Source organism: Schistosoma mansoni, chromosome 1, assembly GCF_000237925.1.
Source record: "Schistosoma mansoni strain Puerto Rico chromosome 1, complete genome".
Taxonomy (NCBI): Eukaryota; Metazoa; Platyhelminthes; class Trematoda; order Strigeidida; family Schistosomatidae; genus Schistosoma; species Schistosoma mansoni.
This window is the reverse complement of record NC_031495.1, coordinates 53,037,548-53,063,734: the sequence shown is the minus strand read 5'-3', so window position 1 is coordinate 53,063,734 and position 26,187 is coordinate 53,037,548. Positions and strand designations below refer to the sequence as shown.

The following is a 26,187-nucleotide window of genomic DNA, read 5'->3' as shown; positions in this document are numbered from 1 at the left end:
CTATTGTTGTTTTCATGTAAAATGAATAAATAACGTCTTAGTAATATAACGAACTCACTGAAGATATTGGTGAATGGTTGCTCAATTTCGTGGATTGGTTGAAGTTAGACATTAACACTGTTGGACACCGGCTCAATGGTCTATCGGTTAAGTGCTCTGGCGTCAGACTGGTAGGTCCTGGGTTCGAATCTCGCGAGGTGGGATCGTGGATGCGCACTGCTGAGGAGTCACGCGATAGGACGAAACGGCCGTCCAGTACTTCCAGGTTTTCCATGGTGGTCTAGCTTCAATTGACTCATGATCTCATCTATAAAATTACAAAAATCTCCACGAAAACCCTCCTGATAATATAACTGAAACCTGAAATTTTTTACTAAACAAAGCCGATTCTATTTTAGAAATGAAGAATGATTAAAGAAAATTAAATCTAAGGTTTAAAATTCCAAGAAAAAACATAAAAAGATCAATAAAGACGGATACACAAACGTATGCAGGTGTACCTGTCTAAGATATTAGTACTTTACGTACATAATACACAATTTCAAAATGATAAACTGTATCATTTCATGACTGATTAGTTCCTAGCAATAAGACAGAATGAATTTTTTAAGTTAAAACTATGCGGTAAAAACTAACTAGAGAAATGAATATCAATCAATTGATATCTCAGTTTAGTTAATTTTATCAATATATAACTCTACTATGATATATATAACATTTTAATATTTAGTCTAGAAAGTAAATATTTCAGAGGATGATTTATCGGATTAAATTTATTTTCACAAATAAATGATAGTTTATCAGTTTATTTATTCATTTATTTATTTTAATGGTTAAGATCATGAGTCAGTTGAAGCTACGCCACCATGAAAAACTTGGAAGTACTGGACGGCCGTTTCGTTCTATCGTGGAACTCTTCAGCAGTGCGCATTCACGATCCCACCTCGCGAGATTCGAACCCAGGGCCTATCGGTCTCGCGCACTAACGCTTAACCTCTAGACCACTGAGCAGGCTGGCATCCAGCGGTGTTAATGTCGAACTTCAAATAGTTCATGAAATTGAGTGATTCACTGATGACAATGGTGGATATGTCAACCAATTCCGTGGATTAGTTGAAGTTAGACATTAACACCGCTGGATACCGACTCAGTGGTCTAGATGTTAAGCATTCGTGCTCGAGACCGACAGGCCCTGGGTTCGAATCTCGCGAGGTGGGATCGTGAATGCGCACTGCTGAAGAGTTCCACAATAGGACGAAACGGCCGTCCAATGCTTCCAGGTTTTCCATGGTGTTCTAGCTTCAATTGACTCATGATCGCAACAATTAAAATTACTATAATATCCACATAAATCCCTTCAGATATTTATTTATTCTTTCGAGTTTCGTTCACACATTAAAGCAAAAAGACGAAGTTGAGTTTTTTTGTTTAAGTTAGTTTTCTTTCTTTATTTCTTTATTTATTTATTTTGGATACAATTTATTATCCTTCGTATTATATCTAAATGCTTTGAACGTAATCAAACAAACAAATTGTACTCTAATTTCTACTTCATTAACTCTGACCTAATAAAACTAGTTAATTAAGTAAGTAAATTAATTCAGTTTTTTTTTTCGTGTATATCATCTAAGGTTAACTAAATAAAGATAGAATGAAATCAAAGTGAAATATATCACTATTTAATTAAAGTGAAATATTCATTAGATATTAGTTCTATTTAAAAGATAGTAATTATCCAGGACGGATAAGAATTTGGAAACGTAAACGAAAAACTATTAAAGAATATTAAGTGATTGTATATTTTAGTTATGAAACTAGTTAATAGTAACATTTTTGTTCATTCGTTACGATTTGGTAGGATAATCTCTTTCAAAGAAAAGACAAGACTTTTCATTGAGTGGATTATGAATCGATATTAATTTCATTCTGTTTGGTGAAGACGCTGACAAAAATGCAGAATCTTCTGTTAGAAGTGAGTAATAATGCCAGGATGTTTGGGATGCGTTTCTCTCCATCTAAATGTAAATTATTACTCCGGGACTGGCCTGCGTCAACACCTGAACTAAGGATAGGGAGTGAAGTAGTCGGACGCGTCGACAGCTTCACTTATCTTGGAAGTCTGATCAGCCCTAATGGGTAGGTGTCTGACAAAATCTCAGAACGGATTCAAAAAGCTCGTTTGGCTTTTGCCAACTTACGTCACCTATGGCGAAGACGAGATATCCGTCTATCAATTACGGGACGAGTATACTGCGCAGCAGTTTGCTCTGTTCTACTTTACGGCTGCGAAACATGGCCATTAAGAGTGGAAGATACTCGTAAGTTACTAGTATTTGACCACAGATGTCTTAGAAATATTGCTCGCATCTGTTGGGATCACCGGGTAAGTAATAGTGAGGTTAGACGCAGGGTATTAGGGAATGATGGTAAATCAGTTGATGAGGTCATGAATCTTCATCAACTGAGATGGTTGGGCCACGTGTTACGTATGCCTGAACATCGATTACCACGACGCTCTATGATGACTAGTATTGGGGATGGTTGGAAGAGAGTTAGGGGCGGCCAAACCGAAACGTGGCATCAGTGCTTGAAGTCACTAACTTCTAGCCTGATCCATGTTGGTAGATGCAGACTACCTGGTTGGGGTCCGCGTGACTATCGTAATCAGTGGTTGGAGACTCTGTGTGACATGGCTCAGAATCGATCACAATGGTGTAGGTGTATACACTCTTTGTCTACTATCAAACTGTGAGATTAAAATTGCCTCATATCTGTCTTTCTTCCTGTACTATATCCTTATATACAACCTTTCTTTTATATATTACCACCACTAAATTAACTACTTCAATAAATTCGGTGTTCATCTTGTTGTGCTAACGAGGTATGGCAACTTGGACCGATGCATAACTGTGCCTGGTCCTACGTTGTAGCTGACTGACTGACTCTTAAATCTCCGGTTGTAGAACTCATGTAATTGCTTTTTTTAAGAATGTTCTCTACACTTACGTGGTTGAAATAAGTGATTCAAATTTGGGTGAAATAGATATATTTATTTTCAAAATTCGTAGGAATGTTGTTTACTCAATGAAAAGACTGAAAGAAATAATAAAGGTGAAATTGCGGAAATTCTTTTTTGCATGGTAGAGAGAGTTTGTTTGGGTGGAACTAGACCAAATATTATCGATATAAATGAGACAAGGAGTGTTATTGATTCTTCTGTATTTTTCTATTTCCTTAACTCCCTCTGTTGACTGTTAAACCATTTCGTTGGATAGAGAGTCGATTTACATTTGAAATTTAAGTCTGGGAAGTTGATACATTTTTTCAATGTCAACAGTGTTGTGAGACGTTAGATAACAAATAACACTCATAATTCAAAACAGTTAAAATCAATTGCTTAAACTAATGCTCTTAACTTAGATATCTGACTAACTGAGAACTAAAAGACTTATTTTCATGTCAAAGCTTTACTTAGGTCTTAACTCAGTTGTCAAATGTCATGCTTGATTGATATGTTAGGCACCTAATCGTCCTCATTCCATCTTCCTAGATGGTCATATATTGGAACATGAATAGAACAAACCTAAATCTGCTAACCACTAGTTATCAATCGATCTAAATGTACTAAGCTGTTGACTTTCAGTAAGAAGAAAAATAGGTAATTCTTAAAGATGAGCGCTTTTGTCAAACTGTAAACATAAAACAAAGGCTATCGTGAACTAGTTTCTTTTGAATTCAACAGACATTCAACTGTCATATGTTTAATCAATGTTAATATTTTTTATTCCAAAACAAGTAATCACATAGTAACAAAAGTTTCCTCTTTACCATTGAGTAATGACCAATCTGATCATTCGGAGTACCATAAGGGCATTTCCTAGTCAAAATATAATTCGAAAGTCATCCTATAAGGAACAAGTTGATGATATCTATTAAATTATCTTTCATACAAACTCGCTACAGATTTTCCGTAAGCTTCAACAAACCTTGTTTATAAATAAGTGTAAAATGAATTTCAGTTCTCTTTCATATGGATAAAGGTTGTGCAACATCTATAATTGACTAAGATAGAAAGTATGGATGACTACAGTTTGATCAAATGGTTTGAAAATATCATGTTCGTACTGGAAACTGAAGGCCGTAGACTTATTTACATACATGGTTTTAGGGCCACATTATTGAAAACTGGACTAATTTACCAATCCTTGCTTTCCAAAGATTCTCCAGCTGACATCACTTCTTAGTAAAAGCTACATTCCGATCTTATGTAACGATAAAAATTCAGATTTCCATCACTAAATAAGATCTGTGATATATCTGTGATATATATATATATATATATATATATATATCACCATTAAACAAAAATTGTAGTGAAGAGTCAAATCTAATCCCTTAATAGAATTTGATAAACACAGAGAAGTGTTTAGATATGCACTAAATTATTACTTCTAGATATTGATTTTACCTTAATAATTTTATTTTTTATAAACGTAAATAAAGATAACTATCCTTTGAAGTAAATCTCTTTTCGATAGTGTAATAAGACGAAGATTATCAAGACTATGTGATATATTAGCGTAATACATTTTGAACAATCTGATCATACATATACTTGTATTTATCTATAAAAATAAAAGGTCAACTAGACTAGAAATGGAAGGTTGAAGGAGACAATAATAGTAATAATAATAATATGAAAACAATTTGAAACCTAATCACTCTAGACAAAGATGGAAAATGGCTAGCAGTGGAATCCAGGACACGCGTTTCGTCCTATTTGGGACTCACCAGCTGAATGTACCTGCATCTCAAAGTTGATGTCGAACCCAGTATCTTTCGCTGCAAACGCCATCGCGTTATCCACTCAGCTACTGAATCCTAATAGCCACTTGCTTGTGTAATTTGGTGAAGTTTAAACTCACTTAGTATTGCTTGTTTGAATCTTCCTATTGATGTTTAGGACTGCAACTGGTCAGTCTCTAATTGGCATATGTGCATGCTGTGCGTATTGCCTCGATATAGTCTTATTTCACAAGCATTATAAGCAAAGATTGATAGTGGCTAGCAGTGGAATCCAGGACACGTGTTTCGTCCTATTTGGGACTCGTCAGCTGGATGTACCTCATCACTCTAGATAATAAGCGAATATTACCAGGGTAAGTTTAAGGTGAGAACAAACTGTTTTTGAATACACAGAGGGGGTTGAATTTTCGTATGACTGAGGCTTCAATAAACCTTAGTATACGTCCTTTTACACTTCTATACAACACCACAAAAGCCGAGTTAAGATCAATGTTATGGTCTGTTTCGATTATATATTTGGCAATAGAAAACAATGGATGTTTATCCTCTACTCTTATCGGTTCATTTGATTCTATTTGTTTCTGCAACCATTTTGGTACATGTTCACACACCCTAATTTTCAGATCACAATTGCTCCTCTCTATGTATATGTGAACACACACACACATTTAAATTAATAAACTCAGTGGGATGTGACACAATCGTTTTCATGTCTTTTAGGTTATGGATGAAGCATGAACCTCGTTCTTTCTTTGATGATGACCTTCGCTGCACAATGTTTTGTTGATGACAGATTTAAACCTTTGTTTCAACAAAAGGCTATTTGAATCACCTTTAAATTATTATTATTATCCTTGTCTTCTCTTACTCCCCATCTCCAGTCTAGTTGACCTTCTATTTTTATATATAAATGTTCTTAACAAGTATATGTGTGATCAGATTGTTCGAAATGTATTGCGCTTATATATCACATAGTTCTGATAGTCTTCGTCTTCGTATTTCACTATCGAAATCTATGAAAGGGACTAATTGCTTTAAATCTCTATCTCTTCATCTATATTTTAACTGAATTGATAATTCATAAATTCAACTAAGTATGACAATATATAAATTTCTAATCAAAAAATAAAATTTCTTTTATAGGCTTGTTCAATTATACATACATATAGAAATGGATAATATAGTTTTGATTAATTCATCATTAAACTTAAAATTACCTCTTTAAAAAAAACAAGTGAGTTAATTCAGTTTTATCCTATTAATTTGAATAATCTGATCATTTATTTAATTTCATTTCTTCTTTTTGAAAAAAAAATAACATTTATTGAATCCACTTCAATATTATTTGTTCTAAAGTAAATAAATTGAAAAAAATATTTTTTTTTCTGAAAAATTTAAACAATTCATTTGTTTAACTTTTCAAAGTTTCCTAAAAAATATAAAGTTTGTTTGGCTCAGTGGTCTAGTGGTTAAGCGCTTGCGCGCGAAACTGACAGGTCCTCGGTCCGAACCTCGCGAGGCGGGGTGCGCACTGCTGAGGAGTCCCACAATAAGATGGAACGGCGTTCAATGTTTTATTTAGCCCCAAAATGCCCTGATACGGCCGAGAGTGGGGAGACTTCGCTCTCCCTCTCGAAATGCTCTCACATGGCCATGCATATATAGCCTCTGCCAGGGAAGTCCTACTCACTGCCTTCTCATGGCATTACTGCTGTTTACGAAATTGAAAGGACGAAAAGCGAATGTCCGGTGCTTTAACTGGGTTTGGTGGACATGGAGGGTCCACCTAGGGGAGTTGGGAAACCCTGGTTCCAAACCAATGGTGCACATGGGCTCCAGTATCCTGACGGAACAAATGGCGTATGAATCAATCGTTGATCAACGGCTACCATGGGACTGCATCTCCTCATGATACTCCACTACCTTGTGGGTTAGACCTTTAGGTCAAAGGGTCGGGGTGTGGCCCCTTAAGACAACCACCTGCTTCGGTTTGGGCACCTGGACAGTATCACAGCATTCACACAAATCTCATTTGATTTGTGTGGCGCATATATATCTGGTACCCCCTTGTACCAATGTTTATGTGTTTAAATAAATAAATAATGTAACCTTCAATAAGGTACCTCTTTCTGTTTGTTCAGTAGTTTAGTAAAACAAAAATTTTATATCCAATAAAAGCAGTTCTTGTATTACGAATTCAAGAAAATATTCTGTGAAAATTAACTAATAATGATATACAATTTTCGTAATCAAATAAGATTTCTTACAAAGTTGTACTCGTTTTATAATTATTAACCTGATTGAAGGCTCTATAATATGCGATTCTAAATGTTTATTATAAAATGTGACTGAAATAACGGATAGGTTTTTATTCATGAAGTTTTTAATACTAATTGTTTAATGGCCTATAATTCATTCTTTGTATTGGTCGCTTGAATCTTCTCATTGATGTTAAAGACTTCAGTAGATCAGTTTCTTATTGACATATGTGCATCCTGTGCAGACTGCGTCGACATTGCGTTAAGTCACAAGGATTATAAACAAAGACGGTTGGTGGTCAGCAGTAGAATCCAGGACGCGCGTTTTATCGTATTTGGGATTGGCCAGCTGGATGTACCTGCAACCCAGAGTTGGTGTTCACTCCGGAACTCGAACCCAGTGCGTTCGGTCCAAACTCCATCACGTTATCCACTTAGCTACTATGTCCAGGTTGACACCATTGATTGCCCCGATATTATTTACCAAATACCTGTCCCACCGCATTTTACACAGATGAAATTAATATGCAATGAATATTCAGTTGAGATGGAACCACCCTACCTATTAATTATAAGTAGTATAATTTATATTACACAAAAAATGACCTATATAAATTTCTTTGTAAACGTTAGTCTATATACTGAATTATATCATGAAGCCAAGTTATAGATAATAGGAAATATAGTCCAATATTTAGAAATCTAAAACCCATTTCCTTTTATTTCATTTCAGTCGTATTACAAGCACAACAGCCAATCCATTAAATGAAAACATTCATACTAATTTCATGTAATCGATTAAAATGTATTATATTTTTCTATTAAATTATTCTTAACTAAAAGAAAATGCTCAAACTCTTCAGTATGATTGAAAAATATACCGTTTTCTAACAATCAATCTAATATATTCATTTATTCTTCATCGTTTTCATTAACGAAATCAGTACACTTTTATATTGTGCATTATGGTACCCCAAAGATTATTATTACCAAGTCTTTGGAATATAAACATATGAATCTAATTTTCTTCTATTGCTATATTCTACTTTCATTTTTCTTTTCTGTCACCTTCATTTCTGTATGAATTTTTTTGTTCACTGAATTATATAATAATTATCTTGTTTATTTCAGTGGATCCATAAATTAATGTCACTATGTGTATTTCTAAAACAATATAGTATTGATTAAACTTCTTCAATCCATGAAAAAAAAAGTAACTTTGTGAACACTGTATACTATGGTAACATTATACATGAAAATAAATGGAGATTTTTTTTCAATGTTTCCATTTTTGAACTTTTCTTAAATCAATTTATTTTCCAGCGAGGAAGTATATACTTTATTTCTTTTAAACACCTATCACTTAATTATATTTAAATTTTCTCTATTATGTTAATCAGGTACTATTCTATAATCTTTATGAATGAATAAAGTGTATCATAACGTCCGTAAACCTTTGCATAATAAATTATGATAGAGCACATTTTATTATTATTATTATTATTATTATTACTATTATAACAGTTTAACTGTTTATAAATTTTTTTAAAAAAAAATTTATATATCTGTAATTCATTAATGATTTCTGTTTCTAAGACTTAAAAACAAAAAAAATTTATTAGTTGCTAACCAAATAAACCCCTATGAAATAAAAATTGAAAGCAGTTCATTTAAAAAAACAAAAAAAAACGAGGCAACATTAAATAGACACATTTTTTAATAATTCCATTTAAATATTTACAATGAAATAGAAAGTTACCATCTTTATCATCATTTCTAATAAAATTAATCAAGAAGTTATTCTGCAGAAAAAAAAATCAATAAATTAATTTTTTGTAAACAAATTACTTTTAAAGTTATTCTGGGTTTGTTTTTGTTCTTTTTTTTCTTTTCTGGTATTTTTTTCTTTCAATGTATTTTCCTGATTAATAGAACATTTCAGAATATTTATTTTAAAAAAATTTATCATAATCATATTACTACTTATATTATGATTTATTAAATTTTTATAATAGTAAATATGAATTTTTTTTACAAAATAGTACAGGTGAATAGAAGGATAGGAAAATCGAACATAACATCTAAGATGTACATTACTTACTTACGCCTGTAGCTCCTCCGGGGGCTACTGCCGTTCCCAAGCCCGAGTAAAGGAGGGAGGTCAGGCATGGGGTTAACGACCCCATCCAGTAGAAAACCAACTCGCTAAAGAAACGCTAACCAGAAGATGTACATATGTTACAGATAATACATGTATGCAGATATATGGACAAATCTGTGTAAGAACTATATGAGATGACATTTAGTCGTTCAAAAATCAATGGTTCTCAGAATCAGAAATTCAGTAACTAAAAGCAGACGTCAAACGAGAGCTTTCAAGTTGAAAACAATTAGAATTTTAGTTCGCTCTCATGTTAGTGACTGAGAACGATAGACAGGAAGTCATGGACCTTTACGTTTTACTAAATGAGAGTCTTGACAATGGATTATATTTATACTTGGGAAGTACTGATCCCCTTATGACCCAATACTGTTATTAGTAATATCATTAGCTTTATTCAACATTATATTTTTGGTACAAAATGGAATTCTCAGCACATAGTATTTCAACAAGTTTCCGTTTCTTACTTCTTGGTCGATCTTCATGATAAATATTGATTGGTTGCCAGTTAGAAGTCATTATTCCAGGAATTGACATCTGAATAGTGTACATTCTTTTCGCTTCATATCACCAGCAACCACGATTTCTCTGGTTGAACTTTTTTGTAACATGTACAGCGAAAGGTCGTAACCTTTTCATAAATTCACCTGAATAGGTTGTCTGATTAACAGACACGATGATGTGTTAAAACACAAAAACAGATAACTTGTTGAAGTATCCAGATGACAGGAACAGGTAGCCCAGATGTTCAAGCAGTATCCCATTCAAATATGTTATCACTGCAATCACTTTGCAATAACCATTGTTGTATTATTTAGTTTTTTTAAAGCTCACTGAATTCTGCCGACCAAGTTATATTACGAACAGTAGTCTCTGTTGTACACTTCGTTAAATATTAGGTTTCTTCAATTTTGATTGAAATGTTCTTATCTATGGTATTCTTAACCGTGTCAAAGAAGTTTTACTACAATAAAGACAGCTTAACTCATCAGACAAGTAAATAACGATTTGGTAATGGAAGAGATAGGTAGTGAATTGGATTTTAGCCAAACAATACTGGGATGTAGGTACATCAAGTATACAAGTTGCAAAAAAATTAACAAGCGCATTCTTTTACGGACCCCATATGCTAACAGAGACTGATTAATTTGGATCTGAACACCAGCAACGGAAAAGCAGAAACCCTTAAATTTTATGATAAGTGTGTTCATTAGATGAGTTACAATACGGCAATAACAGTAAATTTAAAGCGATTAGTCCGTTTTATAAATTTGTTCTATCTACACAACAGTAAAACAATAATGGTGTTGTTAATATAGGCAGTTGCTTAAAATCAATGTAGATATTTATTGAGCTACTACTTGAATTAATGACGAAAATTAATTTTCCAAGACTATTCAAAACGTAAGCGTATACTCAAATCCGTATAATTTGATAAACTCTATGCCTCATTACGTTTAATTTTCCACCTTTTACAGACTGAACAAGATATTGACAGCATTGAAAAACATTTTGAACAATTAAACCTGGTACCATATACCTTAGTGATTCTCTGTGAATTTACCATCCTGATACACTACATCACGACCAAACCATCCAGCTCAGAGAACAAACTAACATCAAAAACACTACATCATTAGTTCAACATGTCATGTTAACAGGAACGACAATGGCATTTTAGTTATGAACTCAGTCAATTCATGAATATCACTTTGTTGTTATATTTCAATTGAAACCATTTAAACTAACTCATTAAATAAACTATGAATAAAACTTCACATTAAAACTTACAATTATACTGAAAGATGTATTCCCAAGACATTGTAGTGCATTTATAAGAAATTGAGACCTTAAATCATTTTTCGTACATCATTTTTGCACATCATATGTGAGTAACAGAATCTTTGTTTTACAAATCTCCAATGCTATTCAATTAACCGACTTAATAAGGTATTGATCAACAGTCCATATTCACATTACCTCTCACTCTTTCATATACTCTCACCTTCACCCCACTGAAAACAATGAAAGCAAAGATACATGAACAAGTCGAAAGCTGTTTTTTATGTAGGGGTTGGTACTGTGTCAAGCCCACATAGGTTATTCTAGCCTTTGTACAGATCAATCTATTCATTCTTCTCCAGCCATATTTTTACCCCGTTACTTATTCGCTAATCAACACTAACTGTTTTTATGTAAGCGCATGTGTGTACATCCCTAATTTTACTCATCACACGTCTGTAACTTATTTTTGTCTGACCATAAATATCGATTCGCACTTGGTTACATCGAGTTGGCTCACACTACTCTATTGCGTGTCATTTTGTTTTGCTTCGCTTTCTGATGAACGATTGTATGAAAAATACGTATTCGGAATTCATTCTCGTACTTGACTTATTTTAATTCCGTTATTCACCAACCCTAGTTAAGTCGATGATAATATGCAAAGATTGGTGATGTGTATATTCCAATAACAATCACTCATACGATCTAACTGGAATCAGATCTCGGGCCACTAGTTGTTGCTATCGTCGATTGTCTGATTGGAAAGTGTGAAGTTGTATATGAGATAATTAGATATGATCTTAAGAATTAACAACTACTAGTAATTTGATCTCATAAATTCTTTTATTCAGACAATTACGGTCAAATTTTCAGGATGAAAATATTCTCTAACAAAACTGAACATGACATTTATTTTGCACATCTGTGATCGCTGACTAAGTGTAAAACTTGGTAGACTTTTATATTCATAATTTTTAGAAGTACGAAAGTATACAACGCATTTCAGTGATAATATCAGTTATGAATTAATTCTACCAATATGTAAAGGAGCACGTCATTGAGTGGTAAAGATTCAGTTTTCCTTTCCTAAAGAGTTAAGAGATAGTTCACAACTTCATAGTTCTAGTGTAGTGAACAAAACACTGGTTGGGGACAACCGAATGTATTTAAGCACAAATTACAGACTATGTCAATAAATTCTGATAACCATATAACAAACAGTTAATTTGCAAAATAACAACCAATTGTCTCAAACTTCACTGTTCCTCCTGTAGATATCAATTCATATTCTCTAATTTCATTGTTCATGCATTTTACTACCAATTGCGCTTCATTTCAGTTCTTTCCTTATCGGTCTTCTACCAAAATACATTCTATGACTGACCCTCACCATATACTACTTATATGGATATAAGTAGACCACACTACACTAGTATCTTACAATCTCAAAATTCTTCACTGAAAAAGATTTAGTAAGAGATTGACTTGCTACCTAACTGTATTGAATATTTATATTATTCTAATGAACAACTCTTTGTAACATGATATTTCTACTGTTATTGTCTAACCAAAAACAATTGATTTATAAAATATTTCTACGGTTTACAATTTAACCTATTTCCCGATCGCTAAATTTTTCAAGAGCATAAATAATCTTATATTGTATCTTAGTCAGTATCAACTTACTGTCGTTATGATGGTTTCCTATCAAAAAGATGTTCAATATTATGTGAATCTCTTGATGAATTAATCTGTATAGATGATGTATTAAGCTATCTGAATTAGGTATTTTTAGATTCTTTAAAGTTAAGATCATTTAAACAAGTACATATTTGAATCCCACCTCGGAATTATTATTTTTACACGTGAATAGATAAAACAAATGAATAAAATCATCATACGAAAATGGGAATTCTTCAGTATATCAGACAGTAATCCTCATTTTAAATTTATGAAATCAAAAATAAAATCCTTTCAAATCAAAGTAATTTATGATTTTTATCATAGCAACTTATTTATTTCGTTTACACATCAGATATATGATTATTTATAATTAGATTAGTTGTAAAGATTAGTTACCAACTAAATTCTAACTGTACATTTCTTACTTTATACTAACATGATTAATCATGATTACATTAAATGTCTATACAATTTTTCCGACTTCGCAAACCTATATAGTTTCTCAATAAGAAAGAGGGGAATTAATGTGCATATTTTTTGGATGTTAGCATTATCCATTTTCAAACTATTGCTTCATTAATAACAAAACAGTTCATATGAATGTATGGTGCATATACTCTGCGAATGTGTTAACCATACTTGAAAATAGTTTTTGTAGGTAATCTATAATGAAAGACCATGTGTATATGTAACTTTTCTAGAGGAAACACTTATCGTACATGCACTATAGTATCATTATTTACATATTAACATAGAATATCCCAAAAGCTATCATTCATTTTGATCATTCAAAATGTATTGCCTTATTAAATCATGTAGTTTAATAAACTTCGTTCATCCGAAAATGTTAAATCGTTATGTTTGGAAATTGTAAAGGTTGTTCATCTTAAGCACATTCTGAATCATGAGTGGACTTTATTTAGTCTCCTATTAACAGACAAATAAAACTAGACAACCATTTTGTCCTAGTATCCAACTCCACCGCCATGCGCATAACCATTAGGTCATTCAACAATCATACGGTGGTTCAATAGCGATATAAGTCAAACATCTCAATAGTGAAACAGGTATACCAATGGAAAAAGATCCTGTTATCGAGACTTTGTACCATAAATGAAGTAGAAATTGTGAACTATTTGATGTCCACTGAATGGTTTAAGGAAATGCGCTTGCAGTAAAACCCGAAAAGCTTTCCTTTGATCCTTAGGGAGTTTGTGGATGCACACTCCTGATAACTCAGATATACACCAGGACAAATAAACGTCCAGCGTTCTCTGGTCTTAAGGTATATCTATTTTAAGTCAACCATTGGTGTAAAATAGAAGACGACCAGTGTAGCAGCAGCAGTAGGTCTCAACATACACAAAGGGAAAAGCAAGACTCTCCGATACAACACAACATGAACTAATCGAATCATACTTGACGGAGAAGCTCTGGAGAATGTGAAAACCTTTACATATCTGGGCATCATCATCGATGAATACGGTGGATTTGATGCAGATATGAAGGCGCAGATCGACAAAGCAAGAGCAGCATATTTACAACTAAAGAACATCTGGAACTCAAAACAATTGCCAACCAACACAAAGATCAGAATTTTCAATACAAATGTCAAGACAGTTCTACTGTATGGGACGGAAACTTGGAGAACTACGAAAGCCATCATCCAGAAGATACAAGCGTTTATTAACAGTTGTCTACGCAAGATACTTCGGATCTGTTGGCCAGACACTATCAGCAACAAGTTACTGTGCAAGACAACAAACCGGATTCCATCCACCGGAGGAAGGAATCAGGAAGAAGTGCTGGAAGTAGGTAGGACACACACTGAGGGAGGCACCCAACTGCGTCACAAGGCAAGCTCCCATATGGAATCCTCAAGGCCAAAGGAAAAAAGGAAGACAAAAGAACACATTAGGCCGAGAAATAGAAACAGACATGAGAAGAATGAACAACAATTGGATAGAACTAGAAAGGAAGACCCAGGACAGAGTGGGTTGGAGAAAGCTGGTCGGCGGCCTATGATCTATTGGGAGTAACAGGCATAAGTAAGTAAGATTTTGACACTGATAGCTACAACTTCGAAGCTGAGGCTTTATTGTTTATAACAATAGATACTGAGTAAATTCATCTTTGAATAATAGTCATACTTACTAACATGTAGATAGATTTATTCATAGGCTAATTTGCAAATAAGAGAAAACAAGTACTCATCTTTCCAGATAAATATTTCGAAATAGGATTTATATTAGTGGTTCTAAACAAACGAATACTTGTTGGAGTCAAAGATCATTTATTAATTATACAAAATCCTCAGGTTGGATAAATAAATAAACACTATTCAACAGTTTTACATAATACACAAAACTTCAAATTTTCACTTTTTCGACCTTCTACCCGTATTCACAATATCATTTGATCTTGAGTTCCATGAGTCAGCGGAACTGAAATTTTTGGATCAAACAAGTAAAACAAGCAAAATAATTATTTTTAAAAGTTTATTTAAGTTGAAAGTTGAAGAAGTTTACCTTGTAATGTGTCAGTACTCAAATGAAATAATTTAGAATAACTCTACTTATTGACTGAATTTATACTGCCAGAATCTATACACTTGATGATTGCGATCATATTATGACGTTAGATACTAACTGCAATAAATCTTATCATTATTCAACTGTACAGTCAGTCAATTATTAACAACGTAAGAAGTAACACAAAGTATATCTGTTTAAATTAAAGCATCTTATGACAAGAAAAGTCTCCATTTACAAATTCGACTATGCAAACAGAGTCATTTTTTCACAGAAAGTCGACATACTTTACATTTCTCTATTTCCAAATAACACGAAACCGATTGTTTTATGACTAAGTAGTTAAAAATCAGAAAGATTAGTTTGTAGAAAGCAACTAATCCCTTTGATAGATTTGGATAATCCAATGAGCATACGAAGTTTATCAAGACTATGTGACATATTGGAACAATAAATACCAAACAATCTGATGATACATATACTTCTTAAGACGAGTCTTTTATACTCCATCGAGTCTGTCAATTTACAAGTGTTTGAGCACATATACTTAGGGAATGCGAATCGTTATCTCCATGTAAGCGTGACTGGACACAAAATCAAACGAGTTCCGATCGTCAACTAACAGCACAAGAAAGGCAAACATCTTTCGCCGTTACGAAACATTTGTTTAAGATTGGTCATGAGGTGGAAATCAAATTAACCTTGTAGCGTTGGATACGTGTTTAAAAAACGCATACTAAAGTTTATTAAGGCCTTGGTCAAATGAAGATTGCAGCCCCTTTTATGTATTCAAAAGGAGTTTGTTCTTACCCTGATCCTACTGATTTACTATTCAATGTGGTATGATTTACAATGTTTTCCCTACTATCTTTCTTCGTATCTTTCAATCTGTCTACTTAACCATTTAGTATATATATATATATATTCAGACTTAAATTTCTGTTTTTAGTCAAAATTAGATTTGTAAACGATCAAAATATAATTTAGCTTGCTAATATCATTTGATAAGGGATGAAATCAAGGATGGCTTGAGACAATTTTAATTCGGAGATTTAGTACATAAATCAATAGATAAGAGTCAAACATACCTTCCGTTTTTGTTCGACATATCGGATTGAACGGTAGTTTTTGCGAAAGAATTAGAACGATTCATCCTACTAAGAAGAAAGTAAAAAGAGTTTGAGACCAAACAATAAAGAATATTTATTATGTTGACGATTTCAAAAGTGTTTGATAATTAAGAAAACCAGAGAGAAAATATCACAACATATCACCAATAAAACTCACAGACAGATGATCAACAAAAAATTTAACGTCTCATAATCACTTTTTAGATTCATTGTGGAAGGTGTTTACTCCAAAGATTCTGACTTTATGAAATAAAAATGATTAACTATTTAACTATTAAAACCTTTAATTTCAGATTTTCTGCTGGAGGATAATTATGTGCGGCTTTAGAACTCAATACTTTCCAGCCATGTGGTCATAAAGATTTCAGAGGTAAACACTATGTATATAACAACGTTAAAGAGACTTACTGTGTAACTTGCTTTCAAAACTCGAGAAGTAATCTTGTACCCACAAGCATCAAAAACCAAAACTTTAAACAGACGAATCCATAAGTAACTGACTACCGTAGTAGACTTGCTACAGTATGAATAACACACAATAAGTGTGAAGTAAGTTACATATTAAATACAGGTTTAAGTGCTCAGCTTTAAGCCATCTAGTTAAGTCGCTAGTGATACTACATGGTTTCCCAAACTAAAGTAGATAAGGCAGGGTTTAAACCAGCTACCTACTGGTTGATAATCAGCAAAATATATTTTTAATTAACTTTGCATGTTTTGAAGAGCAGAGATATCTTTTAAGGTACTTAGCCATATTTTAGGAAATGTCATTTGTACAGAATGATGACATAAAACCCGGTTCTTAGAATAATGACTACTTTATACAATGAGCTACATTTGAAATATTGGTTTGAAAAATTCGTATAAACGCAAACTAGAATTCTAACTTTCAAATACTGATGAGTTTAAGTGTCTATGTAGCAAAAACCATAGAAATCACAATATTTTATGCTTTAAACTTCTTTAAAACCAAGGTAAAACCAGAACAATCAGCTCTAAGCCTAGAAAATGCTGCAAGGATTACAATGAAATAATATTTTTAAATGAGTTTGTAAATTACACCACTTTAAAAGTATTGAAGCATTCTCTCAAACTTGCAGATTGTCGACGAAAGTAACAACCGCTCAAGCATTCATCTAGAAATATGCTCGGAACTCACATTCACTATTACGTTTTCCAGGAGATTCATTGGTCTAAAAAGTCACTGTATATATCCGGTGCGATCTTATCTTTTAAGTATGGCGTTGTCTATACTATATGACTCGGGAAATGAGTGATAGGATAAAAGGATTTGCTTACTATAGATTTGTTGACATTCTTATTTGTTTGAAAGTATTTTAATGTTTATAAACGACTCGTAATTTCCTAGAGATTTTGAGCCATTAAAAAGACCGTAATAAAAACCTAATAAAATTTTACGGGCGTTAGCCAAACTAGATGCTATATAATGTTTCCGGTATAACACCATGAAAACACTCTAAATTTTAAAGAGTGAGTACGAACGATACTTATACTTATGTTACATGTAACCTTACCCAGAAAATTCAAAGTTCAGTAATTTCCTGGAGTTAAGGGAAACAGGAACCCCGTTTTCTAAGTTAGCCGAAAATTGTTCGTGAGATTCACGTGTATTCAGAAACAAACGTTCAGGTGTGTATAGAGAACATAATTGCTGAAAAAAGTGATGAGAAAAAGTATACATTACTTGGCTACTTGGAATTGGCGCATCGTCAGTGTACCAAATTTGCCAATCTTGTAAGCCTAAATGTACAACTGCCAATCTGATGTACTGCTGAAATGTGCAGCAAATTTTGTGAATACTCAAATCATTATTTAAAATAAAAACACCCTTTTGATTATCACTAAAAACAAAAATAACCGTGGCGCCATTCAGACACTTTTCTAGTTCATAATTAATTGGCCATCTATTGAATCCAGGGCCTAGGAAACTGTTTACAAATACCTCAAAATCGTCGTTTTTTGTCTCTTCATCAAGATTTATGCAATTTAATTTTATGGACTTGAAATCCTCTAGTTTATTTATCTTGATCAGTCCAGCTGCAGATGTTTTTTCTAAAGGATTCTATTAGTTGATTCACAATTTACCATTACAAATACTGTACCATCCAAGTTCGATGCCATCAGTAGTTAGATAAAAGTCTTTTAAATCACTAGGCAAAGTTAGGCCGTTAAGCGACTCCCATATTTGAATTTTTTCTTCCGAAACCGGTTCATTTGTTTTTAAATAAACATCATAAACACCGGGTTTATTAACTTAAAAATTTTGAAAAACATGAAAATGAGTAGTACCTATTATATCTTTTAAATCTTGAAATGTTTTAAGGAACATGTGGAAATATTGTACCCCTCGTTGATATGTGGAAATCCAACCAATGAATGACTTGATTATGTAGTTGTATACAGATAAGAATGAATATGGGACCAAGAACTCAGCATGCGACGCTCAGGTAAGTAAGACACAGAAGTTTTCTTAGATCTGGGAATATGAAATATTGACAGTTTCTACTAAAATAAGGCTTCAAAAAAGAACGGGAATTGAATAAATTTATATGAAGTTATTGTGGAGTATCATTCGATATTACGAATGAAACAAATGTAGAAGTGCTCAATCCATCAAGATGTATACGAAAGTCTCCAATGGTCAAGACGGAAGGTCAGATAACTTTTGTCAACTCCTTTAGTTTTATAGTACTGTGAAGACCTTATTTCGCTTTGTATAAATCAGTAGTTGCTAATAAAATATGTTCTGAGAGTAAATCTCAGTAATCCACGGCCCGATGTGCTAAACAAAACTCCAAAACCAAACGAATAGATCTTGGTTTCTGAGATTTTCCGACGACGTCGTTTCAGGTTATCGGTTCTAGATGGAGGAAATAAATAGGATATACTAGTTCAAAAATCACTGTTCTGTGTATAGCAAGCAAATATGAAATTACCTCTTAACTCACGCCAAAGTAACAGAAATAAGTGAAAGCTTATACGTCTTTTTTCAGACAACGGATCATAAAGACCTTTCATTATTTCAGGTATCCAACCTGTTCGACTACATCCACTTCATAGTCGAAACGAAAGCTCATTGATAGAATCCTATATTTTGAATTCGATTTCACGTGTATTTAGTATGATATCCTGAGACGTATTTTCATCTAAATCCCGAAATCTGACGAATTTACTATAAGACCGAGAAGTTTTTGTAGGCAGCTATCTTGCAGCTTCTGTTATATTAGTTATCTTTATAATCGATGACCAAGGAGAAATGAATCAAGTAAAAATTAGAACACAAATGTTCTTGGATAAATATTTCAGTAATGGAATTCGCCAGCATATATAGTAGGGACAAATAGTTAAAGTATAATTGGATTGAGTGGAGACAACTGAACTGGGAAAATAACAGTATTGAATGAAAGCCAGATTTAGACCTCTTCTTAACTGAATTGGGTTTTTACCAACACTAGTAACTAGAATCACGAGCAACTGTATTAGAAGGAAAATAAAACGGGTAATAGAATATCCAGCAATTGTATCGTAGTTAAATAAGTTCGTGACTACATTAGACTGATCTGATCTGTATCGCATTGAAATGGACATGAAATGACCAGAGTGTCAATTAGTTAACGTGTCTTGGGTATTTGTAAGACAATATAATAATGTAATACAATCAACAGACAAGTAGACAACCGCAAAAAGAAATATTAGAAGGATTCACACGTAAGGCACAAGTTAACCAATAGAATTGAATTAGTCTATTTGACAATTACATGCTTAGTTATATGCCGTACTCCGAAATGAATGTGCCAGTTTAATTATCTCACAATTCTGTATTAAATAATATCATTACTTACGGTCCTTAGGTAATAAATGTAAACTCTTTGTGACGAATAACGCTAGGTAAGGAGACTCCATATTTTGTGTAGTGATGAAGGACACTATAATGACCATATCGCTTCACTACACTTACACAAAAATTTGCAGCATGACTATAATTTATGGACGACACTTGAGCTACGCTAAAGTAACCTTGGGAAAATTCAACTTCTTACTAGAGTTGAAAGAGGCTTTTAAATTAGTCTGACCAGTTGGGATTAGCATTTAGAGTTAGACATTAGAGTTAGGGACGATAATTAAAATTTTCACTCCAAATGATATTAACTAAGATGCCAAGATACTGCTTAACCATATGAATGAATGGGTTTTGTGCCAAAGTTCAAGACGCTATCCTTAACTCCGTTAATTCGTCCGCAAATTTACTTCTCTTTACAAACTTGAAGCATTTTCTTGTGTAAATTTTGTTAAGACAATGAGAAGGCGTAATTGATCAGAGAAAATTGACGTATTGATGCTATAAGTTTCGAACGATCTGGTCATATATACTTTTCAAAGCACTTCATAAGAAAATTAGTGAAGGTCAGTGATATGAAATCGTAATCGATAGCAAACCAGATAACTGAAACAGGCCGGAGAACTGACGTCGAAGAGTTCTATGGAAAATTTAGAGAACGAATTATTGGCCATTCGCAAGTTCAAATATTCTTTGTGAGTACAGAAACGGTCTGTCACAATCTTGAGTTTGTCCCGACAGTTTTCAGGTCATTTTATGGCTTGAGAGCAAAGTTCTATTAGAAAGGTCCCTAATTCAACCTCTAGGTAAAAGGATAATTCAAGAGGATTCTCAGTTCTGCTTTTGGGCCTATATGGAGGATTCGAATGATAGCTTAGCTGGGATCCCTAAAGAATAAGTCTAACGGAATACTTACAAATTTTCCTGCCTCCTTTTAGCGAAAGGAGACTGACCATAAATGGATAATCACTCAAAAACAAAGCTTTTCCCAGACAACCTTATCCAAGGAATTTCCAAATGATTTATCAAAGTTACTTCAAAACTACCCAATCTCTCTATTTTGGGGAATTTTGGGGTTTTCCATAAAGTCCAGTGGTCTATCCCAAATGTTTGGGGATTTGCCCAAATCTAGGGAAAGTTTGAGGGTCTTGCGCCATAACCCCAAATTTTTCCATAGAGGCTTTTCCAAAATTTCCCCATAAGGGATAAATTTTTTCCCAAAATTTAGAAACTGGGTAAGAGAATAAACTAGCTAGTTTATGTCTAGACATTATTCCTTTTCAGGTGGCTTGAAATAGCATTATAAATCATCTCCATCGAATTAACGATAATATTGTAAGTACAGATGGACTGATCAGAACTCCAATAAACAACCCAGTTACCAAAAGCATGGGGCTTAAAGTACACAATGTATGTTTAGACAATGTGTATTGCACATGACAAATTGAATGAAGACATATGACTTTACAACGTTCGTCTCTATGTTCTTCAAAGGACTGCACAAAAGCTACTCAACCATTTGTATCAGAACAAATGATCCTTCGAATTTGAAGAACATTCAACCGGCCTGTTTCGGGGAATTTCAAAACCACAGGAAAGCACTTAGTTATGGAAACGTAACAATTCAATATCCAATGGTTCAAATGATTTTGGATGGAACAGAAGCTTTCACTTAACGGGCTTTTGTATAAAGTAGCACTGGATCACCTATACCTCCAGGTATAAACCTGGGTATATTAACGATAAAAGAGGAAAAAGAAGAAAAATGTTGTTAAATCAGAGCAAGATACTGCTGTCCTTAGTCGTTAAGGGTATGTTAAGTTTTCTCTTAAAGGACTCCTGAGAAGCCGCTTGGAATAGCTCATTCGACAGAGAGTTCCAGCATCTGACTACTCTTGAGGAGTAGAAGGTGTATTAACAGTCTGTTCTGCTGTGGTATGTCTACAGTTTCTGAGGGTTACCCCTAGTTTGTAGTAGGACTGAACTTAATGAGGTACCTAATGGGATGCCCAAAAGTGTTTAATATGCTGTTAGTCATTAAAAGGTCAGTTGTAAGGCGCTTGTACTCTAATAGAAAAACGTTCGGTGATTAGAAGCGTTCTTCATAGAACTTGAATTTGAGTCCCCGAAATGATTTCGTGGCTCGTCGTTGAATACGTCCCAGAGTGTCCTTATCCTTTTGGAGTGAGGGCGGAAATTCTATGTTTTCGCACTCTAAATGGGGATGAATGAAACTGTTGGACATTATGTGGAAAGTTCTCCCGTTGAATTGGACGAAAATGAGCTTTAACGTTATCAGTGCAACGCCAAGAGTTTTGCAACTGGTGGATACCGCTACTACAGATATCAGTCGTTTTGGTGTGTATAAGATAAAATATTAGACACGTTGATTCTTGAAGCCTCATATTTTGGCCATAGTAAATCATGCTGACTTTTCAGTTCTACTTTACTGAAGGAACAGACGGGATCAGGGATGTCGTTATGTTTTTTGGTAACAGTTGGAATCCGTATCTTATCCAAACGTTTCTAATCTGCAGACTCATCTAGATCTACGGATTCACCTGCCATTTATGGAATGACATCATGCTTATTGTTCATGTGCTGTATATTATTCACTGTGTTGAAAACTGTCTTTAGATGTTTATTTACTAATACACCATCACTCAGTTATTCAACCAATAATTCTTCCCACAATAATCGATCTAAATTACAATAAATAGGCAAATTGATGAGGAATGTAGAAAAAATTACCGAGCGCGTGAAAAGATAAGTGTTATTCTATCCTTTCTGGATAGATCAAGCAAAAATCCGTTCAAAAGATAATAGTTTGTTGCTTTATAACACAAAGTGTTTCCAATTCAGGAAAAGTGCTTCAATTCACAATCAAAATGCACAATCCCAGTGAACTTAGGCAGCACAATCAAGGGGGGAACAATCAATATGGCTGCCGCCAAGATTAAGTATCAATTAAAACAATATAAATACAACTCAGGCAGAAACACGGAAACACAATGAAATGAGGTAACTATAACAAAATAAAATATACCCATCTCAAGTGGCATCAAAAGGACTAACAAAATGTACAACTAAAGAAACCAATTAGAACAAGTTCCAAATGTATGCGTGGAGGGATTTCCACACACAAAACCTTCAAAATTGATCTCACAGGGTTGTTACATGGAGAATCCGGTAGTGACAGCGGCGTTTGTATAAAGAATGCATAGGGTTCAGAAGATAACGTTTTATGATTGTCAGGTTCTGAGTCGTCTGTCATAGGGGTTACAGACTTTGACGCTTAAGTGGGTTTGAATTTTGGTGAAATATATTTATTAGTGGTCTATGGTTTTATTTATTTTTGCTCACTGTCAGAAAATACTGTTTCTACAGGTACCATGATTCAAGAGTAACTGTCAGCTGAATTTTATGTACCATGGTAAAGCAATGATGGCGATTTCTAACTCATGTAGTCTGGATTCTGTTCAAGCCCTAGAGAAATTTTAGACAATTGTCATCTGGCACCGGTAGATTCAAGGTCCGATAGTTGGGCTGACTATAGTAATAATCACGAAAACCAAAAATACGAATGGTATGAAATCAACTTAAAAAATGGCACTGCTAGGTTATGCAGCTTGCAGGGTTATTCAACCAGGTGAAACAAACCAACATGCAATGTGCTAGATATATGAATTTGTAAAGGACAGTAAGCTATGCTAATCAGAGGAAGAAAGAAGTGTTCCTGTTGTTTAGACAGTGTCATTCCATCTTTTTCGAATAGGGTCAGTACCGCCAGTTTAAAATGAAATGATAAAATTACGGAAAAATCAAGATGGCAGCTACCACAGTTAAAAGTTAAGTGGAGACAAGATTAACCTAGCATTTAGAAACTTCTAAATTAGAAGGGCGGAAATTGCAATTGACATAAATGATGATAGCTCCATCTATGACAAAGCATTTAACGAAATATGCTACTGAAAGAGATGAACTAACAATTTTACGCTTGATGATAGAAATGAGGGATGGTTGGTGCACTAAATGTTTACATGAGGGAGCTTACCTAAACAAGCACGCATATGCATGCTAATTCACCTAGAAAAGGGTCCTACACTGTGTTGCGTGGATAACTTGTAGTGCCGTGCTTCAATAATAGTTCACCTCAATAACCGTTATAATACAAGTCTTAACTGTGCATAATATCAGAAGGCAAAGGGAAGTGGCAACTATATTCTTTATTGGCAAATGATGCAGACCAGAAAGCTGTGAGCACATGAGCAAGTGTAAGCGAGCGAAGCATACATGACACGTACTGGAGATGGCTGGTAAGCCAACTCATTTTAAGCAAGCGTTAATCAACATTTATAGTCAGACAAAAATGAATGACAGACATATGATGGATAAGATACGAAGTGTGCATTCATACACACTCATATAAAAATATAGTAAAGGTTAATAAGTGAATAATGTCCAGATACCTTTTACCAATTGATCTGTTTCTGTTGATCCTGTTGCTTTTCGTTATAGACAGATGTCATAAGACAAGACTCAAATTACGACACACTACTGGCCTTACCACCCGGTGATGTTCGTACTCCAGTATACCACGATCTTGAATGTTTTGGCGACTACAAACCTAATGCTGACCTTAGTGATCCTGGACTCCCAAGACTAATCGAAGTTCAAGAAGTTAAATAATATGGGATATTAATTTGTTTGTACGTCGTCAACAATCTTATATCTGAGCTGTTGTGCCTGGTTTTCCTTCAGAAATCGCAGATATTAGTATCAACCTTGGTCAACACTACTCAGTAACATATGACATCAACCGTCATACCAAGTTGATGCGAATAATCAAGATGAAAGAAACAATGCTCTAAATCTCTTATCTACAAACGTTAAATATATTAGCGTAATAAAATATCTAAGTCACTTATCCAGAACATGATTCCGATGCAAACTCTTTCTACAACAAATCCCATTGCGACAGCTACCTCGGGATTAGTAACGGGTAGACACTAAAACATCCGTCTGCTTCATGCAATTTCTGTGGTATGAAGCTTTTACTAACAAACGTTATTTTTACTGGAAATAAACTATTATTATTTCGCTCTAGACTATTATCAATGTCAAGGTTGAACTTAATAGCTTCGAATAAAATGAGCTTTGAGTAAAAAGTTAAAGATCTATATTTTGTGATATCCTCATGAGTGAAGAACTGTATTTCTGGCGTTTTGTGATATTATGTAGGCCACTTCTCTAGGGTGAATAAATAACCGGAATAAAATGAACAATAGTTTAAATTGTACAGAGAACAAAATGAGAACTAGTTTTAGTACAATCCAAATCATAATAGGTCTGAACATATCTGTGTTAGGTTGCTTTTGATCAAGGCAAATTTTTAATGACTAGTAATTGTATTAATTTTTACGTCAAAACCTGGGTACGAGAAATGGGGATGAAATTGAGTGCGTGTGTGGATTGTGTCGAAAATAAATAGGGTTAGAAATACTGTTCTTTGTACAAACAAACCAGGTTCGATAAATATCCAGGCCTTCTTCCCTATTGAGGGTAGAGGGACCTAGCATTATGTGAAACGCTCAATTGTACTTAGTCAAGTTAACCAATTTCCCGTCATTTCCGCTTTCGAAGGGCTCTCATAGTTGTTTGGTATCTCTTAAATTACTGAGCACTAATTTTGGGTCTGTCCTAATGTGTTCAAACTGCTTATTCTATGCGCAAACTATTTACGTCAGGTAAATGCTAACGCGAACGTTTTGCGAAGTACCTCAAATAGTTCTGCTGGGTCTCCTACGAACTTACCTTTTATCTTCGGAGCACGAAATGTGTAGTTGTTCCAATTTTCAACCAAGCGATCCTTGAGGCCGAACGTATGATAACTGAGATGTGCATTTGATATTTGGCACTAAGATGTCAGATATAGTGAATGCAGAGAGACTTAATCGGTATGGCATGGCTCAGA

General features: G+C 34.0%; 1 protein-coding gene across 1 annotated transcript; it reads right to left on the bottom strand.

Annotated features, from left to right (window-relative positions):
• Positions 1-17,885: 17,885 nt before the first annotated feature.
• Smp_154740 (hypothetical protein) lies at positions 17,886-19,393 on the bottom strand (the record flags this gene model as incomplete). The annotated part of the gene is made up of 4 exons (XM_018794835.1): positions 17,886-18,026; positions 18,060-18,427; positions 18,461-18,628; positions 19,312-19,393. 4 exons carry the CDS (start codon positions 19,391-19,393, stop codon positions 17,886-17,888), a joined length of 759 nt encoding a protein of 252 aa, XP_018649207.1.
• Positions 19,394-26,187: the final 6,794 nt, after the last annotated feature.